Here is a 14241-nt window from a genome sequence, read left to right as displayed (position 1 = left end):
ACATAGCAAGACTATGAATGCTATTACTGGGAACCCCATACTCTATATTAGAGTGTACTTAGGCAAACAGTTTTCAAATAAAATGAGTAGTGATTTATTTGGTGTGATTGCCCACTATGTTAAATTTAATTCAAAGTCTTCACTGCTTGTTAATAAAATCCTAAAGCTATGTTTGCTCAAATGTAAAATATAATGCATCTTGACATTTTTATGGCAAATATTTGATGTATGTAGAAGAAGTTAAGACACCTAGGATGAAAAATAAAGCAAATGTCGATAAAATATTTTCAAAACAACAAGTTTATGGCAGTAACTGATATTGCTAGCCCTTCCCAAAGAAAAATTAAGTAGAAAAATATGTATGCATCACGTCATTAGTCTTTTGGAAAAGTAGAGGGTGTGGTAAGAGTTATATATTCTTGTCCTTAGATGCAGGGAGGACATACATATATTCATTTGGGCCATTTTGGCAACAGGATTTTTTTTCTTTGTAAATGATGATGTAATTTTATATTCTGAGTCTTTAAAAATTTTCAGTTTTTTTTTTAATTTAAAAAACTTTATGATTTAGAAAATGTTCCCATGATGAAAGTTTATTTTGATCTTCAAAGTCTCCCTATGAAATGGCCAAGACAGAGTTTATCTGGATCACAGACTTCAGAAAACTTCAGCCTAAATGTGTGAAGCAGCTTGTACAAGGCCATAAAACATGGCAACAACAAATTCTGAGTATACTACTATACTCAGGGCTCTTAATTGCTTATCCTAGAGCTCATGTAATGAATATATAACCAGTACTAACACCTAGTGAGATAAATGATTTTAATAATGGCTCCTCCTTACATTAGTGATGGAAATTTATTAATTGCTTCAAAAGTCTCAGTATAATCATCTGAGTATAATGAATTCCTGAAAAGATTAATGACTTTTATTCCCCCTTATTTTATAATAGCCATTGTTTTATCTCATCTTAAACTTCAGTAATCATTTTTGTTTTTATTATATTTTAAGTTTATAAATTATGAGAACAATCAGTGTAACACAAACTCTTGAAAACAATAAGTTTTTATGTACTTTTGGTAATGATCACTAACAATCTTGGTTAAGGTATTTTAAATATCATGGTGAAAACTTGCAATTTCTATGTGAGTTTTTTAGTTTTTGTTATTCAGCTAAAATTGGTTGGGTTTTGGTTTTCTCCAATAATTCATAATGGAATATTGAGATGTGGATATCATCATAACATGTTTTTGTAATTCATGTTTGGTGGTCCTTTTCCCTTATACCAAAATATATATTGTTATTATTAATATAGCCACTTGGAAACTATTTGGTCTAACCCAGGATAATTGGATTGCAAATGTTGCACATTTTAATTTCTGAATGTCTTCTAGATGTTAAATGATATAATTGAGAGGAGAGACTATGTTAAAAGAAATGTGGAAAGAACTAAGCAAAAATTACGAAGAAGGGGGAAGAAAACCCGTGATGCAATAACAGAAACCGAGGTAAGAAATTTAACATAAAAAATAATTTTGAATTTACAACTTCCTTATGTCGATGAAAACTTTTCAAGCAAATTTATTTTAGGTGGATGCCTCTTATTTCTAATTGGTTAGAGTAAGTAGTTTCTATACACATACACACACATACACGCACCACACATGAACACACACTCACACACACACACACACAGTCTCTGTGTCTTCATTTTTTCTCTCTTACAGTGGTTTTCCCATTGTACTAGTGCATCCACCTGTAAACCTATCCTACAAAGTAGGGGTGGGGATTTGTATTGTATTAAATAGTACCGTGTTTCTACAGATGGGACCAATATAATAGACTGAAACGTCTGTTAATATCTGACATCTCAGTTTTACCCTCAAGCTGGTGTATAGGCAGCATGAACAAGTGGTCAAATATCAAAAGGGCTTCAGGGATTTTTCCAAATTAGAAATATTTGCTCCCTGAAAATCTTCTCTTTAATATTCTGTCTTTAGAGAATCTCTGGGTATGGGGAAGTGGAGACAGTCCATTGTCTTTAGCTTGCTGTACTCTGGATATACTTTAAAGGTAGTACCAAATGGATTTGTTGGTGGACAGCATGGTGGCTATGAGATAGAGGTGTAATCATATCACTTTTTTTTTCCAGGATCAGGTTTTTTTTTAATATAATTTTTTATTTTTTTATTAACATATAATGTATTGTTAACCTCAAGGGTACAGGTCTGTGAATCGCCAGGTTCACATTTCATACACATACACACTTCATAGCACTCATGATAGCACATACCTTCCGCAATGTCCATAACCCCACCACCCTCTCTCAACCCCACTGTACTAAGCCACAAAAGAAATGTAAACATTATCAAGGAAAATAGTAGTAATAACAGATACTGTTATTTGCATGTTCTCTGTGTACCAGGCATTACTATAAGTGCTCAGACACATTAACTCATTTCAACTTCATAATAACTCTGTGAAGATTGTGCTATTATAATCCCCATTCTACAGTTGAAAAATATCATATCTTCTTTTTGAATTAGCTTGTTCAGTTTCACATAGCTCGTTAATGGAGGAGTTGAGATTCACTAAATCCAGCACTGGCCTTAGAGTCTGTACTATTACATTATTCTGGTCAGATCATACAGGTTACCTTTGTTGAATACAGTGAAGCAAAATCAGAACTCAGTAACAAAAAAAATAGAACAAAAAAGAAAACAGATTACTTGAAATATTTTTTAAATTACTTTTTTTCATCATTTTATCTGTGTTAAGGAATATTTAGAAGCACAAATTATTTACAAATGACTGATGATGAACTATACAGCAAAATTTACAGAACAGGCCAAGTTAGTACATTAGTGTTACCAATAAATTATCTTGGTAAGAAAAACTTAAAGTACCTAGCATACCTGTAAGGGCAAAAAGAGGATTAAAAACAGCCATGGGAAAAATTATAAGAGAAATAATTTTATATAGTAGTGGAAAAAAGAATGCTATTTTGCATAACATTTTCTTTTAAAATTTAGATGAATTATGTAATTTATTTATAAAATACAAATAATGAAAACTGGATAAAGAGGGAAAATCACAACAAGAGTAGAAAAAAATTACAGAATAAATATAATTTGTCTATACCACTGACCACAAGAACAAGCACAGGGGCACCTGGGTGGCTCAATCGGTTAAGCCTCCGACTCTTGATTTCAGCTCAGGTCATGATCTTGGGGTTCTGAGATTGAGCCCCTTGTTAGGCTCACCTGAGGTTCTCTTACTCCCTCTCCCTATGCCCCTCTCCCCCAGCTTGCATGTATGCATACTGTCTCTCTAAAAGCAAAAAAGAACAACAACAACAATAAGACAAAACAACAACAACAACAACAACAAACATGCCCTGATACTTTGCAGGCCTCCCTACAAAGATGAGATGCAGACCATAAAAAGTATAGAAAGCTTCTAAATTCACTCTGTAATAATATAATTCTGAAACTGTAACTGAAAAATACTAGCTTGAAAAAAATCTATAGGTGGTCTCACTTATGAACACAGATGACAAACGTTTAAATATATCAGGGAACTGAATTTTTACAATGTTTATGCAAAGTAACTTTCCTTTGAAGAATGTGAAGATGAGGGTGGCTCAGTTGGTTAAGCCGCTGTCTTAGGCTCAGGTCATGATCCCACTGGGATCGAGTCCCGTGTCGGGCTCTCTGTTCGGCGGGAGCCTGCTTCCCCCTCTCCGCTGCCTGCCTCTCTGCCTACTTGTGATCTCTCTCTCTGTCAAATAAATAAATAAAATCTAAAATTAAAAAAGAATATGAAGATGAGTCAGCATAAACAAGTGTACAGCTGACACTTGAAAAATGCAGGGTTTAGGCTGTGCCACGTGTAACTTTTGACTCCCCCAAAACTTAACTGCTAATAGCCTGTTGTTGACTGGGAGCTTTGCTGATAATAGATATTTGATTGACAAATAATTTTTATGCTATAGATATTATATACTGTATCCTTATGTTAAAGTAAGCTAGGCAAAAAAATGTTATTAGGAAAATCATAAGGAAGAAAAAATACATTTACAACAGTGTGCCGTTAAAAATCTGCATGTGAGCAGACCTGCAAATTCAAACCTGTGTTGTCCAAGGATCAAGTGCTATGATTCAGTACATTTTCAGAAATGAAAGACAACCTAAAATATTTAATAAAACACTATAGCCACTAATGATTTTCAGAAAGACTTAACTATCTAGAAATAGAATGAAAACATCCTTACCTGGATAATGTGTCATAGTGTTTCTACCAGTATTTTCCAGGTAATGCTCTACTTAATGGTGAAAGATTAAAAGTGTTTCCATTAAAATCAGGAACAAAAATATTCAGACAAGTTTCTACTACTCAGCATACTACTGTTATTGACAACAAATTATTGTTAACAGATCACAAAGGAAAAATATATGTGTTGAACACGGCAATGGAAAACCACCCAGTTCTCACGTCCACATCTGAATACTAGTTTAAAAAATATTAACTAAAAATGGCCAAAGGTGGTATGTTTAATAAATATAACAAATTTCAATGAAGAATATGAATGAACACATTCTTTGTGTGTGCCCTCAATATTATGGAAGGTACTAGGAGTTGAAGGGCTAGAGAAGAAGGGCTAATTTTCTTTTATTTGTCCTTCAAATAAGATTGTCTTTCCAATTACTGTTAAGCACTTAAGATATATTAAACATTGTTGGAATTTGCCAGAATTGGGGAAGTAAAAGGAGAACTTTGTTCACTCAAAAAGTTCGTCATCTTGTTGGGGAACAGACAGGGACATAGAGAGTGTTAATACGCTGTGACCAAAGCCATGATAGCAGTATAGTGAGGTGAAAGAGTGTCATGGAGGAGGAAACCTGACTGAACTGAGGGAATTGGGGAAGGTCTTTCAGAGGTTATATCTAAAAATGAGAATTACTAGTAGAGTAAATGAAGGTTAAATAACCATGCTGTTGTGGAATACAGATGATACACAAAAAGCCTTAAAAAATTATTGTCACTGAAGATGATTCTTCTTCTTCTTCTTCCTATTATTATTATTATATAATTTTAAAATTGATGAAGAAATGAAGTAAGGGCGTTTTAGAAACAGGTCCTGTTTGAAAAGCAAAGATATGGAATAGTGCTATGTGTTTGTGGAATTGCAAGTAGTTTGGTATGACCAGAGCAGGGTACCCATTATAAGAGTGAAAAGAGATGAAGCTGGTGATATGGGCAATACACAGATGAAGAAATGGCTCGTGCGCCATGCTCTTGAACTCCAAACTGTTGTAATGTCAAACATTGTTAATAGCATTTATTAAGTACTTTCATGCTGATAGGGGTACAAGCCATACTATAGACCCTATTTCTGTCTTCTAAGAACTTAAGTTCTAAGACAAATAGTTTTTAAGACAATTCTATCTTTTACTGTGCATAAGCATTTCAGTCATGGGCCAAGCTAAACATGGGCCATTACTGAATTTTTACTCTTGTAATCCCAGTTTAAATCTTAGGCATAGATTCTAAACTTATTATGTTTAGATAATTGAAGAAATAAATCTTAAATAAAAACCTTAAAATCCTAAAATTCTTAATCTAAAATCTTTTAAAAATCTCAAATAAAAATTAAAAATACAATTTGAAGTTAATAATTTAGAATCTGAGTATAATCTTTATTACCTAATATTTTTAAATATGTGACTTGAAAGTTTAGGAAGATAAGGAAATGATGAAAAATGTTTTATAATAAAACATTTATTAACTGCAATTCAGATTTTTAGATTCTTCCCGGTCTGGACATGAAAGTACCCTTGGGTTGGAAAACCCCCAAATTCCTGAAGCCTGTGTCCCCCAGGGCTAGAGAAAGAAATAAGCCAAAGAATGGTCAGATAATGAATGTACTGTTTTATGCCTTTTTTTTTTTAAAGATTTTATTTATTTATTTGACAGAGAGAGATCACAGGTAGGCAGAGAGGCAGGCAGAGAGAGAGAGAGGGAAGCAGGCTCCCCGCTGAGCAGAGAGCCCATTGCGGGACTCTATCCCAGGACCCTGAGATCATGACCTGAGCCGAAGGCAGCAGCTTAACCCACTGAGCCACCCAGGTGCCCCCTGTTTTATGCCTTTATTCCCGTTTGTTCTGATGGCACTTCGGCATTTATCAAAAGACTTACAAATGGCTATTGGGGGTGGGGGGCAAACCTCTGCTCGTTGCACATGTGCAGGTTTGTACTCCTGATTGACACATGACATCTAACTGCTTCTCTCCAGACTCAGCTCACTATAATGATGTTTCTGATATTTTTGATGCCATGGACGGCGATGTGTTGTTCATGTTTGCCAAAGCCTCACTGATGGTACCTATTAAAGTGGCAAAAGACCATTTTTGGCTTTTCGTTGCTGTCTGTAGGGAGCACACTGTTTCCTTCTGTCCTTTAGTGTAGAGTCTTCTGACACCACCTTCAGCACAGCTGAACTGGCTGGTATGGTCTAAGTTGTTGATACCATGGCTTCTGATGTCTTCTGAGTTTCCTGTGGGAATCTTCCTTCAAGATTAAGGCTTGAATTATGGAATCTGACCAAAAATTCAAACTTAGCCTGATGTACCCAGAGCTGCCCATCCTCTTTGACTCCTACTAACTTACTTTATTCCACACTTGTACCTCTTCACACTTTTGGGGGGGATTGACTTTTCTCCCAGTAATAATCTAATAGCCGATTGGTCACATTGAAGAATCCTAGTAAGCCATCTTTCAACTACAGATGTTAAAAACAAGCAAATCAAAAAACCCTCATTTATCAGTAGACCAATTCCAGAACTTTCAGAAAAAGAAACAAAGGGAAAGTATGAAAATCCAAATGCAGTACACAGTGTTGAAAGTCATGGACAAATAGCGGATTTTTATAGGAAAATAAGTATAAAAGTTTAGCCTTTCTTCTTGAAATCTGTAAGAGCTGAGAAAGAATCAGAGAGCATATGGGGGAAAGTGGAAGAAAATAGGAGCAAAGGGAGCAGTTGATATCTGAAATCTTTTGGGAGAGTAGCACTAATTAGAAGCAATGCCAAATGTGGGGAACAGCATTCAGTAAATCAGTCATCCAATCAGTAAATCATTCAGTCAATATGAAAATCAACAGTGATGAAAGGATCATGCAAAAAATAGATGCAAAATCAAATCTTCAGTTTGGACTTGCACAAGCCAGCCTTGGGAAAGTATACCGGTATTAAACATTGACTTGTTTTGTTTTGAAAGATCGGGACCATGTATATCCTTGCCCACTTCATTGTACATGTTTGAAAACCAGTAACCACATGTTTATATATATTTTTAAGACTTTATTTATTTGAGAGAGAGAGAGAAAGAGAGAGGGACATCATGAGCAGGGAGAGGGGTGGAGGGAGTAGCAGACTTCCCCACTGGGCAGGGAGCCCCATGTGCGACTTGATCCCAGGACTCTGAGGTCATGATCTGAGCCAGAGGAAGATGCTTAACCAACTGAGACACCCAGGCACCCCATCCACATGTTTATATTTTGAAAGTACATGCCCTTAAGGTGTGCTTGTATTGGAGTATGTTGGGGGGGGGAGACAGTAAGGGTAGAGAGAGAAAAATGGAGACAGAGGAAGAGAGATGTGGGGAAAGAGACATAGTTCTAAGCCATCTTTTAGACAATCTTATCAGATACAACTATGGAGAAGAGAAACCTAAGTTTGTTACTTACACTGTTAATAAGTTTCTATTTGCTTTTAATTATTTATGTGGCCAAATGTAATTGTGTCCTTAAGTTGTAAGGATTCGAAAATCCGAGTATTTAAAATAAAACATCCTTTAACTTATTTTCCAGGAAAAACAATCAATGATTTTTAGAGAAATAGAGAACACTAAAAATAAAACAATTATTTATCTTGCAAAAATAGATGAGTTGAATAAGAACTTAAAAGAAAAAGAGAAAGAAAGTAATATTTTTGCTCAGACACTTGAGAGTTTAAAGTAAGTACTTAAATTTTGTCAAAATATTAAGTATTCAATATATTATTTTTAAAAGAGATAAGACCAAATTTCTTTAAGGTTTATTCTAAATTGGTCCATTATTTTCATTATTTGATGTGAAGTATACATGTGATATTTGATAATTTTGGCTTAAAAACATGAATTGTGGGGGCGTGTGGGTGGCTCAGTCAATTAAACATCAGACTCTTGGGCTCAGGTCTTGGTCTCAGGTTTGTGACGTTAAGCCCCACATTGGACTCTACCTAGACGTGGAGCTTACATAAAAAAACAAAAATCAAATAAGCGTAAATTGAATTCATTTTTTATTATTCCCCTGGCTTTACTTTTACTTGAATAACTGGGAATGTTTATTGTTTTCCAAACATGAGAACTTATATTAATTATGAAATTGATAATCTTTCCCACAAATTTCAGTATTACTCACAGGACATGGTTAATAATATATGGTTTTACACCCAAACTTTTTTGGTAAGTTTTGAGGTAATCCTTTAGAAACAGATATTCTACAAAACCTTATGTAATTTGTTCATACTTACTGTCTTCGGAAACCTCTTATTTGGTCCCTTTATTAATCAGGGGTGTACCTACCAAGGGTTAGTAAGGTCTCTCACTTAAAGAATGATCATACTCTAAGACCTTTGGTGTTTCCTAAGACCCTCACTTAGAACTTACATACTCTTCCTTTATTCATTTTTGTTCTTATTATCTGTTTTGTAATAATACGTTGAGAACAGAGCTTGAAGGACTACAGGAAGGACATGCATTGGTCACATTTAGGAATTACAGTTTGATTCAAATAAGAAGGCTAACACAGCATTAACAAAATCATAGCACTTGAGGGATAAAATGTCAGAAAAAGTTATCCACAGCTTGATTACCATACTATAATGTCAAGTCAGGTCAGTTCACTCAACAAGGATTTATTTAGCTGTTACTATGGGCTAAAAACTTACGTTCAAAATGATCATTCAGCTTTACCTGAAAGCCATAAAATCATATTCAGTATATCATGTAAGAAAGCAAGGAAACGTTTATTTTCAAAGATACTTGCATTATTTGACATCTGTAAGAATATTTTGAGGCTCAGTGATATAAGTCTAAAATTTATAGTTCACATTAGACTTATAAAGATTTAGTTTAAGTTTAGTTTATAAGGAGTTTGGTTTAAGATTTAGTTTAAGAGTTCTTATTATTTTAGTTATAACATTTTCTTCTATTCTGTGGCTAGATTATTTTGCCTTTGGGACAAGAGTGGCCACCATGTCCCAGTGAAACAGTTCCCCCTCTGAACTTGACAAAACTTTGCTTTCTCCCGGAAAGGGAGAAAATGAATAATTGATGCTGTGACATTGTTTATAGATCTATTAATTAACAATGGCGATGGGTAATGTCAAATAATATTTAAAGATACCATTTTTTGACTTCCTAATGTGCCAGGCACTTTGTGGACAATCTGTGTACTTCATCTTATCCAGTTCTCACTGCAAATTCTTAAACTATGTAATAACATTCTCATATGAATACTGAGGAAACAGAAGCTCAGGGAAATTAAATGATTGTCTTTGTACAGCTAATCAGTGGTTAAAGCCAGCTCCAGTTTAGGTCCATCTTATTCCAAAGCATGTGCTCTTAAAACCGTCCATACTGACTCACTAAACTAGGATTGGAAAGAAGATTATTGCAAATAAACTACATTAGTAATAATCTACTGTTATTTTCAATAGGTGACTATCAAGTTAATCATTATTTATTAAGAACCCACAGTGTGCCTAGTGCCAGACACGAAGAAGGACAAAGAAATGACAAATGGGAAAGTGTACCTTTGAGTATCTGAAGATAATTTTAGAAATACAAACTTGCATATGCAAAATGATTAAAATATGATGATTAGAATAATAGCAATTGAAGGTGTCCTTGACTCTGATTTTTACAACTCTTTGTTAATTAGGATGTGAAAGGATTTAGGGCCAGACCCATAGGACTTCAGAGTTTATTCTTTTTATCATTATGAGAAAGGAAACACTATTTTCACGTACAGATATACATATAAGCATATATAGTCTATATAATATATGTTTGGGTATAATTAACTAATAAAAATGCTGTCTTGAGGGACGCCTGGGTGGCTCAGTGGGTTAAAGCCTCTGCCTTCGGCTCGGGTCATGATCCCTGGGTTCTGGGATCGAGCCCCGCATCAGGCTCTCTGCTCAGCGGGGAGCTTTCTTCCCCCTCTCTCTCTGCCTGCCTCTCTGCCTACTTGTGATCTCTGTCAAATGAATAAATTAAAAAAAAAAAAAGAGCCTGTTTCTTGATCTGTCTCTCTCTGTCTTTAAAAAAAAAAAAATGCTGTCTTGAATATAATCCAAACTCAAAATACTTAGTGTGGAGAACAAAGTATATGTGGTCAAAATATAGTGATGTTTGCTGGGAGCAACTGTGAGGTTTTTTGGCTCTGGTCATACTAGTTCTTCCTCATGTAAATTTCATGGTTTCTTTGTTCCATAATATTGATATTAGTGAGTATTTATATAGGATATCACATAAGAATTTTGGATGTTTTGGGTATAAATGATGAAATGGAACAAACATGGGCAAGGCAGATAAAAGGGAGGGACCTTATTTTATTCAGAAGGAGAGGCTCACATCTAAAAATGTGAACAAGAAACATTGTTTTCAAATTTCTGGTATAGTAGAGAAAGAAAAAAATGAGTACTTAGTGTTGAGCTGCTGAATCAAATAGAGTATGATAAAACTGGATTTGCATTCTGGTACTGCTGTTTACTAAGTAGCTTATATAAGCTAATTGTGGTAAAGTTTAGTTTCCTCATCTTTAAATCGCTATAATGATTATACTTTCACAGGATTTTGTTGTATTAAATGAGGTATTATATTCAGCACGCTTTAACATCTCAGCATCCCCCCCAAAAAGACTTTAGTCCTGCTGCCTTATTAGGTAACTGTGCAGATGACTCAGTTTTCTATACCAGCAGAGATAAAAACAAATATGGGTAACATAAAACAGTGCTGCACTTTTGCAGCTCTGTTTATTCTGCCCTCTGTATTACTGATCAACTTTGGCAATTATTTCTAAAGCACGTTCATTTTCATTATTGTTTTAGCCATTTTTTGACGCTTTTTCTATTAGTGTTGTTATTTAAATAAAAACCATTTAATATCTGCCTCAGTATATACTTAGTCACAAATGACAAAATACCTAATACCAGAAAATACCACCTAAGCACAAACATGTTCACACAACAGCTTAAATTAAACAATAGGGAAATGTGTCATCTTATATAACAGAGATCCTTGGGTAGGGCAAGCTGCAGAATTGGTTGATAATTAGTGAATCAACAGCTCAACCCTAGGTACTCATTTTTTTCTCTCTCCACTATGTCCATTGTCATCAAGTTTGAAAACATGACTCATTCACATTTAGTGGGTGTTTAGCCTTTTCTACATGCAGTTAGGTCCTTGTCTTTCATCTTATTAAGCTATGGTAATATTTATGTTCACTTCTAAATAATTAGCCACATGCTAATTGGCTTAATCTAATTAAAATGTATCTTTGGTGTTATATGCTGCATGGAGGAGGGGTTCTTTTAGAATGGCAATGAAATAGAGGCATGCTGTGTAGGCAACCAAGAGAATCCACTAAATTTCTCCAGAGATTTTCTTACAACTGAATCATTTAGACATATCTCTATGGAAGTTCGCCTATGGAAAGAACTAGGGAATTTTTCCAAAGCCCTTCAGTTCTAAGACTTTTCAATATTCACTCTTCTAAAATGTATCACAAATGTATCTTAAAAAATAAAATATGAATTAATTAATGGCAAATACAATTCTTTCTTCATAGGAATGAATTTATAACCATGAGATATAAAAAGGAACATGCACAAGCAGTGTTTGATCATCTCATAAGTGAGAAAAAAATCAATGAAGAGAGACTCTATGAGGAAGAGCAGAGATATCGAACACTAATTACCATGAGGCAAAAAACTCTGGCAGATGTTAAAGTGAGTATTATTTTTGGACTGTCTTAGAATGAAAGAAATACAGTGATAGTCAAACTAGCAAGTAGTCTGAGGCACTCATATTAATCTTGAAGCAAAGATTTAAATTCTAAAAACTTTTGGGCTCCTGGGTGGTTCAGTTGTTGAGCCTCTGCCTTCAGCTCAGGTCATGATCCCAGAGTCCTGGGATCGAGCGCCACATCGGGCTCCCTGCTCAGCGGGAAGCCTGCTTCTTCTTCTCTCACCACCCCCCGCCTTCTTGTGTTCCTTCTCTCTTTGTGTCGCTCTCTGTTAAATAAATAAATAAAATCTTTTTTTAAAAAAATTCTAAAAACTTTTAAAGATGTATGTAATATAGTATACTTTTATAAGCTATTTTTGATCCTAATATTTATATAATCATTATTATATATATTCATACACTCAATTACTTTTCTTCCATTTTACATTTTCAAAGACATTGTTTAATCCATTTTAAAAAATGGAGCAAATATATACCTTAAACAAGTATGTCAGTAATGAACATACCATCTATAGTGCTATTTCTGTGATCCTTCCTACATAAAAGTATTAATAGAGGAACAATAATTTTATTAATAACAGTGCTAAGTAATATTTTTCCATTTTACATATGGCCATTACATAGAAAAGGGGTATTTAGGAAGGAGGGGGCCTGAAATTACGGAAATAATTGGTGCCATCTAGTGGCAATAAATGATGCCTTCTCTTAGAGAAGTTCCTGAAATCTCAAGATTTGTGATACATGAATGGACTGGGGAGGCTTAGACTCAAATGCACACCTCAAAAAGAGAAGGCTTAAGTTATTTACTGATTTAAGCATCATTCTCTACCTCATATTTTATCACAGCAGTAGAATTAGCTGTTTGAATTCAACCACATTTTCCAATCGTACTGGTGCTGAGAACACAGTGGGATCTCAATAATCATTTATTGACTGGCATTTCAGCACTTTAATGGAACAATAATAATTAGTGAAATGGCAAAATATGGTCAGCAGGAGAGAGACAAAGAAAAAATTCCTATATAACTAGCCTCTCAAAAATGGAGATTTGTATTTTTTTCATCCAAAATCTTATCTCTACTGTCCCATTCTGAAATGTGCTTAACCTCCAGCTACTTGTCACATCACCTGGTTTTGTGTTTTGTCCTTGGTACTACTCTCTATCTGAATTTGTTTTGTTCATTTGTTTTTACTTGTTTGTTGTCTGCCTGCCTCTTGCAATACTGACATATTGTCAGTGAGGACAGATTTTTCTGTCACATTCTTCTGTGTATCCTAAAAGCTCAGAACTATGCCTGGCGCAAGGGAGGCACTCAGTGAATACTCATTGAATGACTGAATGAATAAATGGATGAACATATGCTTTTTTGGTAATTTTTCTGTCCACTTGCATGATAATGCCTGAAAGCAGAAGCATTTCAGAGATACTTTCCATACTGTGCCAGCCTGATACTTTAGTTGAATACTCATGTTGTATGCAAAATCTGAACCTCTCCCTTTCTCTTTCTCATTCCCCCTCTCTCCTTGATAATACACGAGAAATTTGCTATCCAGTCTGTTCTCTCTGGATAAAAATGATTACATTGTCTATTGCTTTCTAGCAATTAAGGATTCCGCTAAATATCTGAATAATACTTCTCCAGTAACCTTTAATTTATATGAAATTGCCTCTTATCAGCTCTTGGATTGCTCTTTGTTATGCATTTACCCTATGTAACCAGAGCATAGAGTTTGAACATGCATAGTTTAGAAATTTATTTATCTCATCATTAGTGACACTGTTTATGATTATGATCATTTATTGGCATTAAATAATGGAAAGACAATACAATTTTTCATATAAAACTATTTAAAATTTGTAAATATGTATGTAATAGGAAGCATTCCCATAAAGAAACAAGTTTCATTAGGCATCATTACAGATGTGGTATTACTAATCTGGGGTGTCCCCCCTGGGTAAAAGAATTGACCATAATTATGGATCATCTGAAGGAATTGTTTAATAAAAGACCATAAAAGCCACAGTACAATTAACTGGGGCTGTAAGAAAACATGCCATAGAATTAGAAATACAAACAGCCAATAAAATGGTTTAAGAAAAAAATATATACAAACTTCAGATAGCATGCAAAATAGTTCTGGAGCTAAAATCAACTTTTTGGTAGG

The 14241-nt window shown here is 34.5% G+C and overlaps 1 protein-coding gene across 1 annotated transcript in view; it reads left to right on the top strand.

The window, feature by feature from the left end:
• CCDC178 (coiled-coil domain containing 178) overlaps window positions 1–14241 on the top strand; it is a 406426-nt gene that overhangs the window by 121476 nt on the left and 270709 nt on the right. The window contains exons 15-17 of the mRNA XM_046024357.1: window positions 1395–1508; window positions 7871–8016; window positions 11897–12056. Of these exons, the coding sequence (XP_045880313.1) occupies window positions 1395–1508; window positions 7871–8016; window positions 11897–12056 (420 nt within the window). The remainder of the gene's footprint in view (window positions 1–1394; window positions 1509–7870; window positions 8017–11896; window positions 12057–14241) is intronic.

This window comes from Meles meles, chromosome 12 (genome assembly GCF_922984935.1).
Source record: "Meles meles chromosome 12, mMelMel3.1 paternal haplotype, whole genome shotgun sequence".
Classification (NCBI taxonomy): Eukaryota; Metazoa; Chordata; class Mammalia; order Carnivora; family Mustelidae; genus Meles; species Meles meles.
Note: the sequence above shows the minus strand (reverse complement) of the source record. Positions and strands in the feature narration are given on the sequence as shown.